Here is an 18,510-nt window from a genome sequence, read left to right as displayed (position 1 = left end):
GTGCTTGTTGTAGCCCGAGTCATTAGTATATGTATATGGTGTGTGTGTTTATTTAATATGAGCCCTTTAGTTCACCAGCATGCATCGATGGGCACAATATTAAAACTATCCATTTTGGGGCAAAGTCTATGGGTACATTTTATCCACAGACTTTGCCCTGATTTTCAGAGCAGAAATTGGCTTGAAATTTTCCATGGGTATAGAGTACTTGGAAACAATTGCACCAGTTTCCAGCCAACATCCTATTGGCACAAAAAGAGTACACACAAAGATATGAAGAAACCATCTGCGTATGTACTTTCCCTCCCTGGCCTAAACACACTTCCAAAATTTCTGTTTCAATGCAGCTGAAAGTATATGTGTGCTTTCAGTCACCCTTACAGAATGCCGCTTTCAGGCACTTGATTTATGTGAATAAAATCCACTCTACCTGCCTAAATAGCTTTGGAAATCACCCCCTCAGTGTTCTGTTGGCCAAAGTTGTTGCCCTAGATCTCTTCTTGTGGTCTAACTGTTTTTCCTACATGTTTGCTAAAGCCTGTGTAAGATAACAGGTGACTGTCCTATGATTAGCATTGGTCTGGAGTTAAGGATCCAGCCATGGGGATCCCTCAAGCTTAGGCAGTGATTCTAGGGCTACAATGCTAGGGTTTTCAGATGCTTACATTTTTCAGACACCATTTATTTGCAGACTCTGCTAGGTGTAAAAGGCTGTGTGAAGTATTGGACTTGGTGTATATCTGGATTCAGGACCTTTCCTAAGAAAAGGATGACTCATAGTTTACTTATTTTTGTTTTCATTCATAAATTTCAAGTGAATTATTTTACAGTTGGATTCCTTGATGCTCTGATTGCCATACATGATTTTGCACCAGGTCCTTCTGCTGCTGCTGCTATGTACACAGTAGCAGTGGAGAGGTTCCCTGAACACTAAATGTGGCCGCCTAGAATACAGCACCTGATGTCACCTGATATTATATGCCTCTTATCTAGGCCTACAAATAATGAGAAAATATTTACAATTTTGTCTGAGCTGTGCACATTATCAGACATACTAAGTCACATGCATTTTGCCCCAATCTCCAGCTGACATGCCAAAACCTCCTCTTCTCATTCATCCAGGGAGGCTGGGTTTTCCCTAATTGTGCAGGCGCACTCTGTCTCCTGCGCATGGCACTTTGTGACTTAGATAAAGCTTGCTGGCTCTTCTGTCCTCCAGCACGAGGGTACAGTGAGAGTGTCAGAGTTATCGGAGCCCGGTGGAGGAGGAATTTTTCTTGGCTGCCTCACTAAGAAGTAGCTGGCTACCAGATGACACTATTAGTAACTTAACTTCCTTCTGGAATCTACCATATGATTCCCCCCCCTCCCCCCCCCCCCCCCCCCCCCCCCGACGGACATGGGACTACCAAACGCTGCCGAGCCTTGCTGCATGGTTTGGAGTTAAGTTCCTACTAGCCCCCCCCCTCCCCCCCCCCCCCCCCCCCCCCACCTGAAGATGCCCTGGTCAGGGTCTACCATCTTAGGGAAGCAGCAATCAGTTGTGAAATGTTGGAGGAAAAAAAAAAAAGCAATGGAGCAGAGCTGGGATTCAGGAAGGCTATGGAAAAAAAAAAGCAGATTGAAGAAGCAGCCTTGGAGAGCTGTGAAAAAAACTAAGCTGGAAAAAAATGGGAGCTGAGCTAGGTGGATGGAGGACTATGTAAAAAAAAACAATGTGGGAGCTGAGCTGGGAGGAGAGAGGACTGTGAAAAAAAAAAAAGGCAGGGAGGGTGGGAGAGCTGTGAAAAAAAACTAAGCTGAAGAAGAAAAAACTGGGAGTTGAGCTGGGTGGAGGGGAGGGCTTGTGAAAAAAAAATAGGCTTGACAATGACAACAACAACTAAAAAAGGTGGGAGCCCAGCTGGGAGAAGGGAGGGTTGTGAAGAAAAAAAAAAAAAAAAGCAGGCTGAAGGTGCAGGGTGGGAGGAGGGAGAGCTCAAGAAGCAGCATGAGGGCTGTCATCTCTTTTAGGAAAACTGAAGACTCATACACTAATGACAGTGATAATGAGAGTTATGAATTGGGGAGATATCCTGTGGAGAGGGGGGAGGGTACTGAGAGGCTTTGGGACTCAAAGGGAGGTTACTGTTTTTCTGGGGAAGGCAGCCAGCTCAGCTGACTAACTTGTACTAAGTTTTTTTTTTGGGGGGGCACTTGGCTCCAGCTTCTTTGCTAACAGGACATTGTTCAAGTAGGTGGGGTGTGCAGAGTCCTGAGAGCTCATTGGATGGGAGGTGCCTTGTATGCCCACATGGCAGTTGTACCAAGTCGCATGCATTTTGTGTGTGACACCCACATTGGGCCCCCGACTCCAGCTCACATGCCAATTCCCTCTCACATATTGAGAGGAGGCGTCTTTGACATCTGGTTAGGTGGCAGCAATTCCCTTGCCACCACTGCCCCTACTGGCTCCACTCCATAGTTTAAAATGGTGGCCACAAACTCTCACAAGACAACTGTGAGAGTTCGCAGCCGCCATTTTAAACTGTGAAGCCGGCACAGGCAGCAGTAGCTGGGGTTCACTGCTGCTCAATACATTGCATCTCAGCAAGCAACGGCAAGGAAGGTGGGAAGGGGAAATTGGAGGGACACATTGGGCATGATGAGGAGGGAGATCTGGGAACATACCAGGCAGGAAGCAAGGTGGGAAAGGGAGATCAGAGTGACATTCTGGATACGGAGGAAGATGGAACTGGAGGAAAGATTGGAGGAACGTGCTGGATATGGTGGAAGGGGAGTTTGAGGGCATGCTGGGCACAGAAGAATGGGGAGATGAGATTGGGGACTATTCTGGTTATGGAAGGTGGATTTGGAGGAGGAAGGGAGAAAGCCACCACATTATCGCTGGGGTGGGAGGGAATGATAGAGGTACCAAACAGGGGAAGGGAAGAAGAGAGATGCCAGACCATGAGAAGGGGGGGGGAGGAGAAAGGAGGGAAGGGAGTGAGACGTGTCATACCATGAAAGAGGGGGGAGAGCTAGAGGATGCAGGACCTGCAGGGAAAGGGAGGGAAATACAGGATGGTGGGGTAGAAGAGAGAGAGAGAAGGAAATGAAATATGGTTGGGATCTGTGAGGGAAGGAGGAAGAGAAATAGTGGACCCATGGTAAGTGGAATCAGGGGCAGGATAGAGAGGGACCTTTCTTGCTTTCCTTGGGAGAAAGGCATAAGGAAGGGGGAGAGATGCTTGACAGGTGGGTGGGAGGATAGGGATACACAGGGATAATGACGTATGAGGAGGGATGGGGACACAGAAGGGTGATACTGGATAGGGCAAGAATACAGAAACAGAGAAGAGGAATACTTAACATGGTGGGAAGATAGGAGCAGGGACACAGGAAATACTAAACTGCGATAGCGACATGTAGAGAGAAGAAATGCCAAATGGTCCAAGAGGCCCTGGCAAGAGAGTTAAGAGAAGACAATAAAACAGAAACCAGAGACTTGGACCACCATGATGAGGAAAATTAAATAACCAGACAAAGGTAGAAAAAAGAACTTTATTTTCTATTTATTGATTGGAATATGTCAGTTTTTTGAATGTGCATGATTTGCCAGAACTAGTTTTAGACATGGCTGGGGCCTGCAAGAAAAATCTCACTCATTTGGCCGTCAATCTCCTGCATTGCGGTGGTAAATCTCCAGCATTGGGATGGGCCACCCTTGGCATCTCTGCATTATTCAAGGAGGTTGTGGCTCACCATGGCTAACAAGATTTTGTGTGTGTCAAGCACACAAACATTCTAAAATAACATAATCATCTCAACCAATAAAAACTGCTGTGATTTTTTTTTCCCTCCTCTGGAACATGATGGCTTTTATTTTTACTTTTTTTTTTAATAGTTTTTTTTCCCCTCCTGATTTCAGGCAAAGGACAAGGATTGGTGGATGAATCTGTTCTCGCAGTTCTGCAGTAAAACAGCCAATGAAGAAAAAGAGATTGTCCATAAACTTCTGGGGGATGCATTTAAGGTGGGCTTTGATCATGCTTAATAAGCGTCTTTTCTGTTTTTGGCACAGTGATAGTGGAGAAAAAAACAGAGCAGTGAGGGCAGGGTAGTCAAGAAGAGTGGATGGGTGGGGGGGGGGGGCAAGATTCCCCAGACCTGACCTCCAAGGGGGACCCAGTACCAGAAGGTTCTCTCTCTCCTGCTCCTTTGTGTCAGGGGAGTAGTGGTGGCTATGGTAGCAGCCCTGCCCCGGGCTGGCTCTTTCAGGGGCCTTGAGTGAGGGAGAAACAAAATGGATGATGAAGGAAAAAAAACCCTTATATCCTTTAATATTTCTAACAAGAGATGATACATAATATAATAACTCAGCTACAAATGATGGTGGCGTAAAAGATTAGACTTGGCACGGCCGTGTTCCACAAAGATGCCTGCATCAGGAGACATGTAACCCACAAGTTCAGTAGTGAGTTTCTAAAGGTAGTAGTTCAAAACATGCTCCTCTGTCTTTTTCCAGTCAACTTCCTGAAATCAGGCTACCCCTCCCTCATGCTTTCTTTTTTACCTGATTACAGGGAGTTGATTGGAAGAAGATAAAGAAGCATGCAGTTGTTTCTGTTTTGAACTGCCATTTTTAGGAACTCACTACTTGAACCTATGTGAAATTTTGCCTAACTAGCTTCTGACACAAAGAATGTGCCTTGGACCGGCAGACCAAGAGATCTTGGGGAGAGGAAACTATAATCCCCACCAACCAAAGAGAAGGTAAAAATGCAAGAGGTCTAGCACCTACATAACAGTACTTAAAAGATCACCTCATTGCCACACCAAAGCTACCCCCAGACTACCTTTGGGAACTGTAAGATTGGGTAATGCCAGATCAGCCGCAAAGAAATCTTCAGTGATCCATGATGTATTCTTGAACAGCATCTTGACATCCTAGGAATAAGTGAAACCTGGCTAGATGAAAGTGGGTGTTTACCACTGGCTGAACTATGCCCAACAGGTTTCAACATACAGCATCAACCAAGACCAGGAAGACGGGGTGGAGGGGTAGCAGTCTTGATTCGGGAAACAATCAAACTTCACAGAATACCCATTCCCTAGCTAAGTGAATCAGAATCTCTTTTAATCCAGCTTGAAGAGGAGAAACCAATCTAGCTGTTCATGGTATACTGAGCACCTCGTAAGAACACATCACCTGTGCAACAACTCCTAGACCTGATTTACTCAAGTGACCCTGAATTACTCCAGGCTGGTGATCATGGGCGATTCAATCTACACATCGAAACCCCAGATACCACCACAGCTGACATTCTGAACTCGATGACAGCACTAGGATTCACACAGGTGATCAATTCTCCAACCCGCGAAAAGGGTCACATACTAGACCTGGTATTCTAGGGTTGACATCCCAGAATTCTGGAATAACGCTATGGTCTGACCATTTTCTAATTAAATTTTCCCTAAGTGACCACCAGAAACAAATGGCACCTCCCAGAGTTTGGAAGGAGATCAGAGACAAAAAAGCTGACAACAGAATTTCTTAGAGGTCTTAGGCTATCCACAGGTGGATGAAAAGACAACTACAGTGTCAGAACAGGTTGACATTTGGAATTTATACTTAGCAAAGACCTTAGAGAAAATGGCACTACTAAAAAAGGTCTTATGCCCCACTAACAAACGCTTACCTTGGTTTTCTCCAGAACTTCGGATCCTTAAAAGCGAAGGATGGAAACTGGAAAGGATATGGTATAAATCTCGCCTGGCTGAAGACAGGCTAAACTGTAGGAAGCACATAACAAAGTACTGCCAAGCCTTAACAGCAACCAAAAAACCATGTCGAGTCTTATCTTTTATGCCACCATCATTTGTGGCTGAGTTATTATATTGTGTGTCATCTCTTGTTGGAAATATTTAAGATTATTTTTAATATAAACTTCTTTACTTCGTCATCCATTTTGTTTCTCTTTCACTACTTTTTTTTTTTTTTTTTTTTCCTGAAGAATCTGTGAAGGTTGTTTCTTTTTGTGTATTTTTAGTTTGATAGTGGGGCCTTGGCTTGCCATGTTCCTGTAGGCCGTAGCAAGCTGAGGGTTGAAGGTCTGGCTGTATATAGGAAGGTTCCTTCAGGACACGAAGTAGCAAGGATACTTGCACTGGCCTGTGGCCACCTCCCTCAGATTTGGTCTAAATTGGCTGAGGCCTATAGCAATCTTGTACCCTCTAGCTAAGTAATCATCAGGAGAGAGAGGGCAGACACTGAATGGAAGTGGGGAGGAGAGGGGCAGAAGTAGGATGGGTGAATAGAATACTATGTTAAGAATAACAAGATAGAGTGAAAAAGAAAAAAAAAGGATGAAAAGCAAGAGTAATCAAAGGGAAGATAGCTGAAATGAGAGAAGATTAAAGAGAAACAATGAAAAACAAATTCAACTAACCATGTACAAGAGAGCTTGGGAGCCAAACTGTGTGATGTTTGTAAAGTAAAGTAAAGCAAAACAAATCTGCAAGCTGCTAGTGTGTGTTTTTTAGTTTTTTACATTCTGCCTGGGGTGTGCATTGCTGTGTAGGTGAGACTTCTCACCTATGCCTAGAAGATATAGATGTACACGCAGCCAGCCTGCTGGATAGATGTGGAAGATCAAGAGGGTTTGTACAACCTGTAGGCCTTGAAGAGCACCGCTGATCATTCCCAGCTGGAGCAAGAGAGTGCTGGTCCTCTATTTCTTTTCTTTTTTCAAGTACACATTCTCTTTTCAGTGCATGAGTTTCCCATCCCCTGGTCTTTTTTCTGCAGGGTCAGTTGGATATATTACGGCAGCATTTCATAGAAGCCCTGTATGAAGAACGGCTCAGTCGGGTGAGTACGGTGCTGCATGTCCCAGGATTCTTCTGTGAGAAAACTACGGGAGTCAGGATGGGGTGAGGTAAACTGGTCGTGTATCAATAAGGCCTGAGCAGTTTAACCTTATTCCCAATAAGCCCTGGAAATGAATGTTCTTGGCAGTGATGTAGCTAGGACTGAATGGGCCCCGGGGAGAAAAATTGAGACGGGCCCCTTATAATACCATATCACTCAAGTTGGTAGGAACTGGGAGAGGACACCCCTTCAGAGCTCCAGTAAAAAAAAACAAAAAACAACCCTGCAAAAAGCAAACACGTTCCAGCCCTATATAGAAAACCTGTCTTAGTTATAGAAATAGAAACTGAAATACAAGATAAGAGATGCACATTTCTCTCTCTCTCTCCATGTCCAGTTCCTCTCCTCTTTCCTTTTTCCCCGACTCTCTTCGTCTCTCCCCTGGTCCAGTCTGCTTTCTCCCTCTCCCCTTCACCAAGCCTAGCATCTGTGCTCCCTCTGGGCCATTCCCCCCCCCCCCCCCCCCCCCCAGCACTGTTCTCCATAAGCTGTGCGGCTGCGCAGTCACACATATTTTGGTAAACAGCCGTGCAGTTGTTCAGGCCCCCCTCGCATAGCAGACATACTAGGACCGGCTTGGTTTCTCCTGCACCCCACCCTACCACCCTTTGATACTGCTTTCCAGAACCAGCAGCGGCAAACCAAAATACAACCATTGAGGGACCTCCCTGTACATACCCACAGATACCAGTCCTTCCCCAACAACACTTCTTATTCTGGGGCAGACCCAGCAGCTGCAAGTATGTACAAGGAGGTCCCAGAGTGGCTGTATTTTGTTTTGCTGCTGCTACTGGTTTGGGGAAGCAGCAGTGGGGGTGTCAGGGGGCAGATGCTGAATGAAAGTGGGGAGGTGATACTGTGGATGAAAGTGGGGAATGGAGAGTGTGACAGATGCTGAATAGAAGTGGGGAGAGGAGAGAGAGGGCAGACACTGAATGGAAGTGGGGAGGAGAGGGGCAGAAGTAGGATGGAAGGGGGGGCAGACACCTGGATGGAAGAGAGGAGAGAGAGGGGCAAAGACTGGATACTAGTGGGGAAGAGATTTGATATACTTGGCCACTGTTGGAAACAGGATACTGGGCCAGATGGACCATTGGTCTGAACCAGTATGGCTATTCTTATGTTCTTATTTGATATACCGCCTTTCTATGTGACAATCAAATCGGTTTACATATTATATTTACAGAAATTTATTATATTCCTAGTCAGCTCAGAAACTTTTTTTTTTTTTGTACCTGGGACAATGGAAGGTTAAGTGAAGAGAGCACATGCTGGATGGAAGAGGGGATAAAGAAAAAGGGCAGATGCTAGATGAGAGGGCATATGCTGGATGGGGGAGGGGAAGAGTATAGAGTTAGTGAGGTACTGGGGGAATACGTGGAAGTGAAATAAGAGAGCTGGGGTGAGGGAACGAGGTGGCAGGCTGTAGATGGATACAGTAAGAGAATTAAATCTGGACAGAAGCAAAAAATAAATTTAAGAAAAAGAAAAAAGGATATGAGAGAAATGATAAATGAACAGAAAATCCTGGCAAGAGAGTTAAGCGAAGATGAGGAAAGCAGAAACCAGAGACTGGAACCAACACAATTGGAAAAAAGTATATGGCCAGACATCAAAGGTAGAAAAAAGAATTTTATTTTTGGTTTAAGATAAAGTAGTGTGGTAGCTGTGTTAAATGAAAATAAGGTGTTATCTTTTTATTGAACTAAATTTTAATACTTTTTTGACTAACTTTCAGAGGCTAAAACCTCCTTCCTCGGGTCAGGTCAGGACAACCTGACTGAGGAAGGAGGTTTTGGCTTCTGAAAGCTAATTGAAAAATGTATTTAGTCCAATAAAATGGCATCATATTTTTTATTTTTTGTTTTATTTTTATTAGTTTATAATGTAGTGATTGGAATATGTCAGTTTTTGAAATTACATCTGCTGTATTTATATTTTGTACAATAGAGGGGTACTTGCATCACATTTCTTTCTCTGGTGTTGCACTGTATACAGAGTCTGGCTTCTTGGAAGTTCTGTTTAATTCTTATTTCTATTTTCAGTTCATGTTTTCTTGTTCAGAGTAGCTATAAACTACAGGCAAACAAATAGGGAAAGCATGCAGAGTATGGATCACGGAATTCTTTCCAAACTCCATGCAAGTGGGTGTGTATATATATATATGTGTGTGTGTGTGTGTGCACATCTGTGCATGTATCTGTAAGGAGTACTCGAAGGTAATGAATGTAACGGAAGTTGTTTTTTTTTTGTCCTTTGCTCGCAAAGAAAACCTTTTGCTCACGTAAACTCAGTCCTTGGAGGAAATGTTGCCCCGAAGCCCATCATCTATGCTCCGTCTCTTCCCTCTGCTCCCCTACCAAGCCAAGCATCTGCCTTCTCTCTTCCCCCTCCCCTTTTCTCCAGCTCTCTCTCTCCCTTTCTTGTGCCCCCGGGTCCCCTTTGCTCCAAGTCTCTCTCTCTCTCTCTCTCTTCCCCCCCCCCCCCCCCCAGTCCAACATTTCTCTCGCTTTTGCATGGATCCAGCATTTCTCTAGCGTCCTACCTCCTCTGTGCTGGTCCTCCAAATGCTGTAGCAGTGAAAACTGTCTTTGGCTGGTAGACCCTTTCCTCTGCCTCATCCTGCCCACAGGAAGTTGTATCAGAGAGGCGGGAAGCAGCAGAGGAAAGGCTCTGCTAGCCAGACACAGCCAGTTTTCACTGGTGCACAATTTGGAGGACTGGCCAGGCGGGGGGGCTAGAGGGGTGCAGGAAGAAAGGGATGCTGGACTTGTGGGGTAGGAAGGATCAACTGCAGGTGGCCCCTAATGTTAGGTGGCTCTGAGCATTTTGCTGGGATCACTTAGTGGTAACTATTCTCTGTAGTGTGATACGTAGGCCCTTGTCCATCCTGTCAGTGGCCCGTATGGCTGCCATAATTTAAATGTCTCACAACTTCAGTGGTGGAGTCTGAAAATCACAATACAGCTATATATACAGGTTTGAGCAGAACCTTTCATTTGGTAGAGACTTTTACCAAAACAATAATTATCCCTTCATTTCTATAACTTCATCTTTTCTCCTTGCAGTGGTTTACTCCAGGAGGATTTCAGTCTCTCTTTGCCTTGGTTGGGACCAATGGACAAGGAATAGGAACCAGGTAACTGCTTGCATGGCGTGTCTGTTCCTCTCCCTCCCCCCCCCCCCCCCCCCTCAATTACAGATCCCACCATCCCCAGCCATCGGTGAAAGCAAAACCCTTCTAAAAAATTCAGAGATTTATAAGCTAAAATAAGCTATTCTTTGTTGTGGGGAAAGGGGAGGACATTGTTCCAAGGTGCGCACTAGAGTCTGCATGGAGTTATGAATATCGGGAAGGATTTGCTAGGAAGAGAGAGATTGCTAATAACTTTTTCAAGTCACTAAGTGCTTTCTCATTTCTTCACATGAAAGGTGCACATTCTCATATGTGTATTCATACAGGGGGTAATTCTATAACACAGGTGCTAATACTTACATGCACAAATGTTTAGAATTCTAGCATAGACACACATGCCAATATTCTGCCTAAGCACTGTTCTGAAAATATGTGCTTACCTTGCATAATACATATTTGCAAAGTGGTGTACACAGGAGTGGCATTCACCCTTATGTGCATAACTTGTAGAATACTATAAGTTACACACATATCTCTGGCATTTAGGCGTGAGCATTTGCTCCAGTATTATGGCTGCCATATATGGTTGTGCCTAAATGCTACACATATGTATACCCAGTTCAGCTAGTATTCTGTAAAGTAAAGGAGGTGCCTACATAGGCTCCTGTTACAAAATTGTACTGATAGTGCCTCTTTTGTAAGGAACTTTAATGTCCTTACCTGCAACAGGGCTTGGCTGTTTTTAAACTTTATGAAGGAAACCCTAGGTACCACTATATCTTACATTGGGCCTAACTGTTTCTTCGGGCCTCTGTAATATTCCCAGCCATGGTCTAATCCATGAGCAGAGGCTGAGCCTGAGAATTGAGTCCCAGTCCCTCCATGTGGCAGTGCACAATGCTGCCAGCAGCCCCCCCTCCCCCCAGTCACCAGATAATTTTTAATTTTGAAAGCTTCTTTTAGGGAACTGCTGTTTGAGACCAGGCATCACAGGGGAGGGAAGGGTGGGGGGCATAAGGTTTAAGAAGCTCAGATTAACAAATTGGGAAGTCAGGCCCTAAAGAGTGTGGGCCCTCTCCCCAGTGTTGATCTTGTTAAGATGTTGTAGTGAGGGAGGGGTCAGGATAGGGTACTCGCTTGCCTACCTTCTTGGAGGTACTGTTTATGCAGGGTTTGCGATTTTCGATGGGAATGGGAGGGCTGAAGACGGAGGGGTTAAGAGAGAAAATTTGACGATGTACTACAAGCACTATGTACCCTGGGTGAACAGTTGATCATTGTTGTTTTGCATTCAGTTGATGTATACTCCCCAGATTGTAGGGGAGCCATGTTCATTGAAGACCATTTACTGTTATCAATAAAAATTGTTTCAAGTTAGGGTACTGCTGTTTGACCAGGGCTGAAACGTTAAGTATGGCCTGACTGAAGAGTTTGATCGGGAAGAAACGTACACGGTTTAGTTTATTGAGAATATGATATACCATCTTTCAGATAAAATCAAGGCGGATTACAATAAAACTGAAAAGACAAAGAAACTACAAATTTCAATAGGACAAATGGAAAATCTGACAGAGTGAGGGTGAAAAAAAAAAGGCACAACCCCTTCCGGTTCTGGCATTTCTGTTTGCTTGTTTGTTTCTTAATGTGGGATACAAATGTAGCAAATAAATATGGAAAGGAGCTACAAATTGTACAGGAGAGAACACTCACACAAGAAGCAAACACACCTTTAAAATAATAAAAAAAAAACTTTTAAATAGGATTAAATAGAATGATGGATTCAACTGTGTTTTGAGTCGATACCAAGAGTCACCACTGGAGAAATTAATCTAAAGAAATGTTAAAAGAAGTGGGCTTTAAAAAGAACTTTAAACATATGTAAGAGAGGGGAGAAGATCATTCCAGAGCTTAGGTGCCAAGAAGAAAAAAGCAGAACATGTGGACTCACAGTGAGCAAACCTTGGGGAAGGAAGAACCAAACGGTGTGCATCAAGGGAATGGAGTGAGCGAGCATGAGTGTAAGGGATAATAAGAGAGGAGAGACAGGAAGAAGTACCAGAATATAGAACCCTATGAACAGTAATGATGATCTTGAACCAGGACCTGAAGGTGATCGGTGACCAGTGCAACTGAATGAAAAAATTGAGTAACGTGATTGACTTTCTTAGCATGGTACCTGTCTGTAAGGTGTTAGTTGTAGGGATATGCATATCATATTTATGCTGATGACATTTCAGTTTTTTGTGCCTTTGACAGAGCCTATCATCAAGCAGTGCTTGATGAGCTGAACCAATGGATGTTTTCTAATCTTTTAACTCTTTTGTATCGAAAACTGAAATCTTGGTAGTGAACTGATTCACTTGATACTGTACAAACTGAAGTGATGTCAGGTTCTAAGGTTAAAATCTTGTCTGTAGTAAGGAATTTATTTGGATTCAACATTGTCATTTTCAACTCGGATTCAGTATGTAGTTAAAAAGTTGCGTCCCCTGATTCCTCAAGACTATTTTCTCCAAGTTTTGCAAAGTTTTGTGTTGTAAGGTCTTGACTATTGCAACATTGGTTATGTTAGGTTTACCTGCTACCCATATTCATTCTTTGCAAGTGAAAATGAATACTACAGTTCATTTGATGTATGCCTGTCTAAATATGAACTTCTTTCTCCTTTTTTTGAAGAAGCTACAATGGCTCTCTGTACCTGACTGGATTAGGTTTAAACTGCTGGTTATGGTGCATCAAAGTGTTTATCATGAATCATCTCAGTATTTATCAGCCTGTCTACATTGGTATCGCCCAAAGTGAGCTCTACACTCTGAGAACTTGCATTTACTAGAGGTTCCTGACTTTCAATTTGTTCATTTGCAATCCATCAGGTGGAGAATCTACTCCGTTGTTGGTCCTGCTGAATGGAACAAACTGCCTGTTATCATTAGGAAACAGAAAAATGTTTAAGAGATTATTGAAACAGCACTTGCTGAAGCAGTCTCTAAACTGAACTTTATTTCAGGTGCCAGTGGACTTAATTTGTGAATAGCTTTTTGTGTGCTGTACGTAGTTATAGTTTGTTTTATTTGTTGTATATTTCTTTTTATTATGTGTGGTGTTTTGTACTCTGCTCTGGATAAGAGTGGAATATAAATATTAATAAATGAAATCAAGACAAGCAGCTGAATTCTGACGTGTCTGAAGGCGACATATCTGTATTTGAGAAATTCCTGCATAAACGGAGTTGCAATAGTCAATGCGTGAGATGACAAAAGCAAGAAGAAGAGTGTGTAAAGACAGGAAATCTAAGACTAATAACACGGAGATGGTGAAGCCAAAAGAAACCCTTTTTTACAACTTGAGACACCTGGTGCTCAAAAGATAAAGTAGAGTCAAGTATGACTCCTAAGTAGCAGAAGGAAGAAACTGGTTGTAGTGCTGAATTAAAAAGAGGGTGTAGTATGGGGGCCAGTGATCCAACATGCTGTGGTCTTTTGAAGTGTTAAGGACAAGTTCATGGGGAAAAAAGCCAATCAGAAAGTGCCTTGAGGGCGATCTGTAAGGGACCAAGCTTGGGGGCTGAGAAAGAGGTAGGAAAAATTATATCATCAGCGTAGAAGAAGAAACGAATATTAAAGTCTTGAAAAGTTGCTAGGGGACTGAGAAAAATATTAAACAAGAGGTGATAGTACAGAGCCCTGTGGAACGCCACAGGAGAGAGAGAATTGTTTAGATAGGGAATGCTTAGTGGAAACCAAAAAAGGAGCGGTCAGATACATAAAAAGTGAATCAGTCAAGAACAGTACCCCTAACCCCAATAGCCTGAAGTTGGTAGAGAAGCAGAAAGTGACTAATAAGATCAAAGGCAGCTCCCTGTCCCCTCTGCACCGTTCTTCCAAATGCTGCAGCAAAGTACAAAAATAGATTTTAAAAAATCCATGGTAGGGCAAGTAAGTGAGACCCTGAGGTTACATCAAGAAGAGGTATCAATCGCTCTGAAAGAAGGATGTTCATTGTTTGATGAATCCAGGAAGGATGATCTTTCACCATCTTTTATGCTAAAGGAATGAAGGATGCGTCTGTAGCTGGGAGACAGTTTTTCTGATACTTTCCCAGCAAAAAAGGAGTAACAAGCCCCAGGTGTCCCACAAGCACTCTGGGTGGATTCCATCTGTGAGAGGCACAGAAGAGTGCCTAGGCAAAAGAGAGCAGAGCATGGGAATGAGAACATTATGGTGTGGGACCAATTAAATAGGCCTTACACTGAAAAGGATAGCGGAAGGGCCAGCCTGCGTCCACTTCAAATCTACAAGGGTCAGAAACTTGCATCACCCAAAGATAACTTCTACTCAGTACAGTCCACTTCACAAATGGAAGCTTTCTGGGCCATTACAGAGGAACACGCACGCACGCTGACATGAACACATCATACCAGCCTGAGTACTTGGCTTAAAGGTGGCTTAAGATACACCGAGACCAGTTGGAGTTGAGTAACCTGCCTGCAGGAAGTCTTTGAATTCCAAAAGGACTATAGTCTGCATGGGAATGTATCCTTTATGGACAGCTTACCCTTTATATAAAGGATAGACACCTTTCTTGAAACAAGTGTTGCACATGAGAAGCCTGTGGATTAATGGGGCCTGTGGCAGAGGATTTTGGACCTGGGGATGTGGTTAATTTTGAGTCGTTTTGGACTTTATGGCTAGCTCTTTGTATCTCTCGCTTTTTTTTGGTGCAGTTCCCTGAGTCAGTGGGTGCATGGATGTGACTCCCTGGACCTCCACCCTCAAGAACGGGAGAAGCTGGACACTTTCATAGACCAGCTTTACAAGGATATTGAGAAAGGTAAGAGCTGAAGCCAGTTTCTCTCAGCAGCATATAATAAGAGCTGTGCTGGGCAGACCAGTGGTCCATTGCATCCAGCACCCTGTCTCCTGCAGTGGTCATTCTAGGTCTCCAGGAACAACTAGGAGATCTTTCCCTGTTGCTCATTTCTAGATGTAGGATGTGGAAATCACCATACTCCACCTTGTCAAAACTTTTTTTTTTTTTTTATAGGCCCTACTATGTTATTAACCTTGACAACATCCATGGACAGTTCACAGTTTTTACATAGTAACATAGTAGATGACGGCAGAAAAAGACCTGCGCGGTCCATCCAGTTTGCCCAACAAGATAAACTCACATGTGCTACTTTTTGTGTATACCTTACCTTGATTTGTACCTGTCCTTTTCCGGGCACAGACTGTATAAGTCTGCCCAGCACTAGCCCCGCCTCCCAACCACCAGCCCCGCCTCCCACCACCGGTTCTGGCACAGACCGTATAAGTCTGCCCAGCACTATCCCCGCCTCCAAACCACCAGTCCTGCCTCCCACCACCGGTTCTGGCACAGACCGTATAAGTCTGCCCAGCACTATCCCCACCTCCCAACCACCAGCCCCGCCTCCCACCACCGGTTCTGGCACAGACCGTATAAGTCTGCCCAGCACTATCCCCACCTCCCAACCACCAGCCCCGCCTCCCACCACCGGTTCTGGCACAGACCGTATAAGTCTGCCCAGCACTATCCCCGCCTCCCGCCACCAGCTCTGCCACCCAATCTCGTCTAAGCTCTTTAGGATCCATTCCTTCTGAGCAGGATTCCTTTATGTTTATCCCACGCATGTTTGAATTCCGTTACCGTTTTCGTTTCCACCACCTCCCGCTGGAGGGCATTCCAAGCATCCACTACTCTCTCCATGAAAAAATACTTCCTGACATTTTTCTTGAGTCTGCCCCCCTTCAATCTCATTTCATGTCCTCTCGTTCTACCGCCTTCGCATCTCCGGAAAAGGTTCGTTTGCAGATTAATACCTTTCAAATATTTGAACGTCTATATCATATCACCCCTGTTTCTCCTTTTATTGTGTGTTGTCTGAAATACTACTTCACGGAGTGTCCCCTAGTTTTATTACACTTGTGAATGGCTAAGGAGTTGATGCCAGTTAACATCTGTCATATCCCCTCTTGGCTATCGCTTCTCCATGTTGAAGAGCCCCAGCCTTTTCAGCCTTTTACATAAGAAAGCCATTCCATGCCCTTTTATCATTTTTGTTAGACACTCCCCTGCCCCCCCCCCCCCCCCCCCCAGCATTTTGAATTATAAATAAAGTTTTAAAATGCAGTATTTATGTAGAAACACAGTTGTCATGGTTGTCGTTTTGTACCCTGTGGAGTTCTGCTCATGTGAGGGGCATGTTGAGACTGCAATAGGGCATTCCATTTCATCAAGCAGATCAATCCATAGACTGGTGGGTTGTGTCCATCTACCAGCAGGTGGAGATAAAGGGCAATCTTTTGCCTCCCTATATGTGGTCATGTGCTGCCGGATCCCATCTGAAGTGTTGCAAGCACAGCCCTGAGTTCATTTGTAAAGGGAGCAGCTAGTGTCTGTGCAGTGGATGCAGACAGAGCACAGAGTGTGTCTGGTGACTGGAAGTGAGGTAACTGTGAGCCGAGTTTCTTTTTTATGACATGCCTCCTCTTCCTCCTGCAGAAATGGGCGAGTTTTTGAACTGTGAAGGATCAGGCTTATTCGTACTCCAGAGCTGCTGTAAGTAATGAATAGCAACCAGGATTTGTTCCAGTGGGCCAGGGTTCATCCTAAGAGATTCCAGTCATGTTTTTTAGGCTTTATGCTTCTGAAAAATACCTGCAGCTTTTCTTGACCTGCCAGTCTTTGCTTTTAGAACTTATTGACAAAATAGTGATTTGTGGGTTTTGCATTTTTGGCCCAACAGTTTCGCCTTTCTCCTTTAAATTTTAAATTTAAAAAAAAATTTCTGGTCATTCGAAACTGGTGTTTGGAATCTTGGTACAGTGGGGGTCTGTATCTACAACTGGGAATTTTTTCTGTTATTTAATAAGCCTGTCCTCACAGTATTTCTAGTCTGTTCATTGCAGTAACTATCCTGAGCTCTAAACTGGCCAGTAGGTGTTGCCTTTAACAATGATTGCCTTTCTAGCAACTGTGCATGTGGAGATGGCCTGCTCCAGAAACTGAACTGGGAACCCTCCATGCAGCACTGTCATTGAGCCACTGAGCTGCCCAGGTTTATTTTAATATTTATTGACTCATTACTACTGTTGCTATTCACCTTCCATATCCTCATTTACTCTTGGTCCAGTCCTGGTCATATAAAGGCATGAGATACAAATTTGTAAGACTGGCCTGGTGGTTCAGTGGCAGGGCCTGCACATTGCCGTATGGGGGAAGGCCTGGGCTCAATTCCCAGCTTGGGTCTACCATCACTCTTGTCTGTTAGTGTTAGGAATGGTGTGGATGCAGCGTTCACGCTCCTGGAGTCATGGTCGAACTGCAGCTGTGACACCTAATGGCTGGATTTAGGGCCCATGATTGCAGGGTTCTGAAAGGAGTCCTAGTGCCAGTCCCCAGTCAAGGACTGAAATAAATTGGGAAGGGATATACAATTGGAGAAAAACTCCTGAGTAATTCTGAATGAAGGCTCATGATGCCAGGATCCCAACATGGTTCTGATTCAGCTGGATTCCCAAAGGTGCAAAAGGAAACTGCCATCCTTTCTGCTACCCACTCCTTCCATGACATGGTTTTTCTCTTCCCAAGTGACTCAGAAGAGCCCAGTGAGACCGCTAGAAGCTAGTTTAACATCCTGTACATTTTCTGTTCTGCAGTGTACTGAGCACAGCATACAGAAGCTGCCGACAACATCTTAGCACATTTCCTTCAGCAAATGCCAGCTTATGCTTGGTTGTCTGGTTTACTTTAACAGGCTAACAATACTTTCCATTGGTTGGTAGTATACTCCTAACACCTCCTCCCTTCAGGAACCAGTTCTCACCACCCAGAATGTAGTGTGTGGTACAGAGACATCTTAGCTGGAGGAGGTTCACTGCATCCTTTGCCTTGGCCACTTAGGATCAGAGCACTGACACATGAATGCAGTCATTTGCTGGGAGATGATACACTCGCTACTGCTGAGGTCTCAGCAGGTTTATGTTGGTGATCTTTGGGAGTGCCAGAGCAGTGAGTGGCCAGGAGTATTTTATTTTTGCTTGCGCTCTGAGAGAAAACCACTATGTAGAATGTGAAAGGCAAGCAGGAAGCCTGGTTTCCTGTCTGTCATGCTATCCTGCTCATCTGTCAGAGGAGCATGAGCACTGGGTGCCACTGTCGATGCCAGCTGGTAAGCTGAATGGTAGTTGCAGTTTGCTTTTGCTGCAGGAGATCGTAGCAGAGATTTGGGCGTGGCATTGTATGTGTTGTGTGGGTGAAGCATGGATTCTTGAAAGAATAGAAAGTACAAAATGTTTAGTCTGTTGCTTCTGAACCCCTTGGCTGTCAGGAAGCCCTTATTAGCAGTAGAGAGATCTGTACTGCTTGCTTTTATGAGACCTGGCTCTAAATCTTGGCTAACACTGACCGGTAAAATGTGGTAAATAGCATCTCCTGTACC

General features: G+C 44.3%; 1 protein-coding gene across 1 annotated transcript in view; it reads left to right on the top strand.

Moving 5' to 3' along the window:
* Positions 1–18,510, top strand: part of SMYD5 (SMYD family member 5) — a 45,796-nt gene that overhangs the window by 16,931 nt on the left and 10,355 nt on the right. The window contains exons 6-10 of the mRNA XM_030190955.1: positions 3,911–4,015; positions 6,791–6,853; positions 9,982–10,052; positions 14,773–14,879; positions 16,572–16,628. Of these exons, the coding sequence (XP_030046815.1) occupies positions 3,911–4,015; positions 6,791–6,853; positions 9,982–10,052; positions 14,773–14,879; positions 16,572–16,628 (403 nt within the window). The remainder of the gene's footprint in view (positions 1–3,910; positions 4,016–6,790; positions 6,854–9,981; positions 10,053–14,772; positions 14,880–16,571; positions 16,629–18,510) is intronic.

Source organism: Microcaecilia unicolor, chromosome 2, assembly GCF_901765095.1.
Source record: "Microcaecilia unicolor chromosome 2, aMicUni1.1, whole genome shotgun sequence".
In the NCBI taxonomy this organism is placed as follows: Eukaryota; Metazoa; Chordata; class Amphibia; order Gymnophiona; family Siphonopidae; genus Microcaecilia; species Microcaecilia unicolor.
The sequence above is the reverse complement of the archived record's forward strand: the minus strand, read 5'-3'. Positions and strand labels throughout refer to the sequence as shown.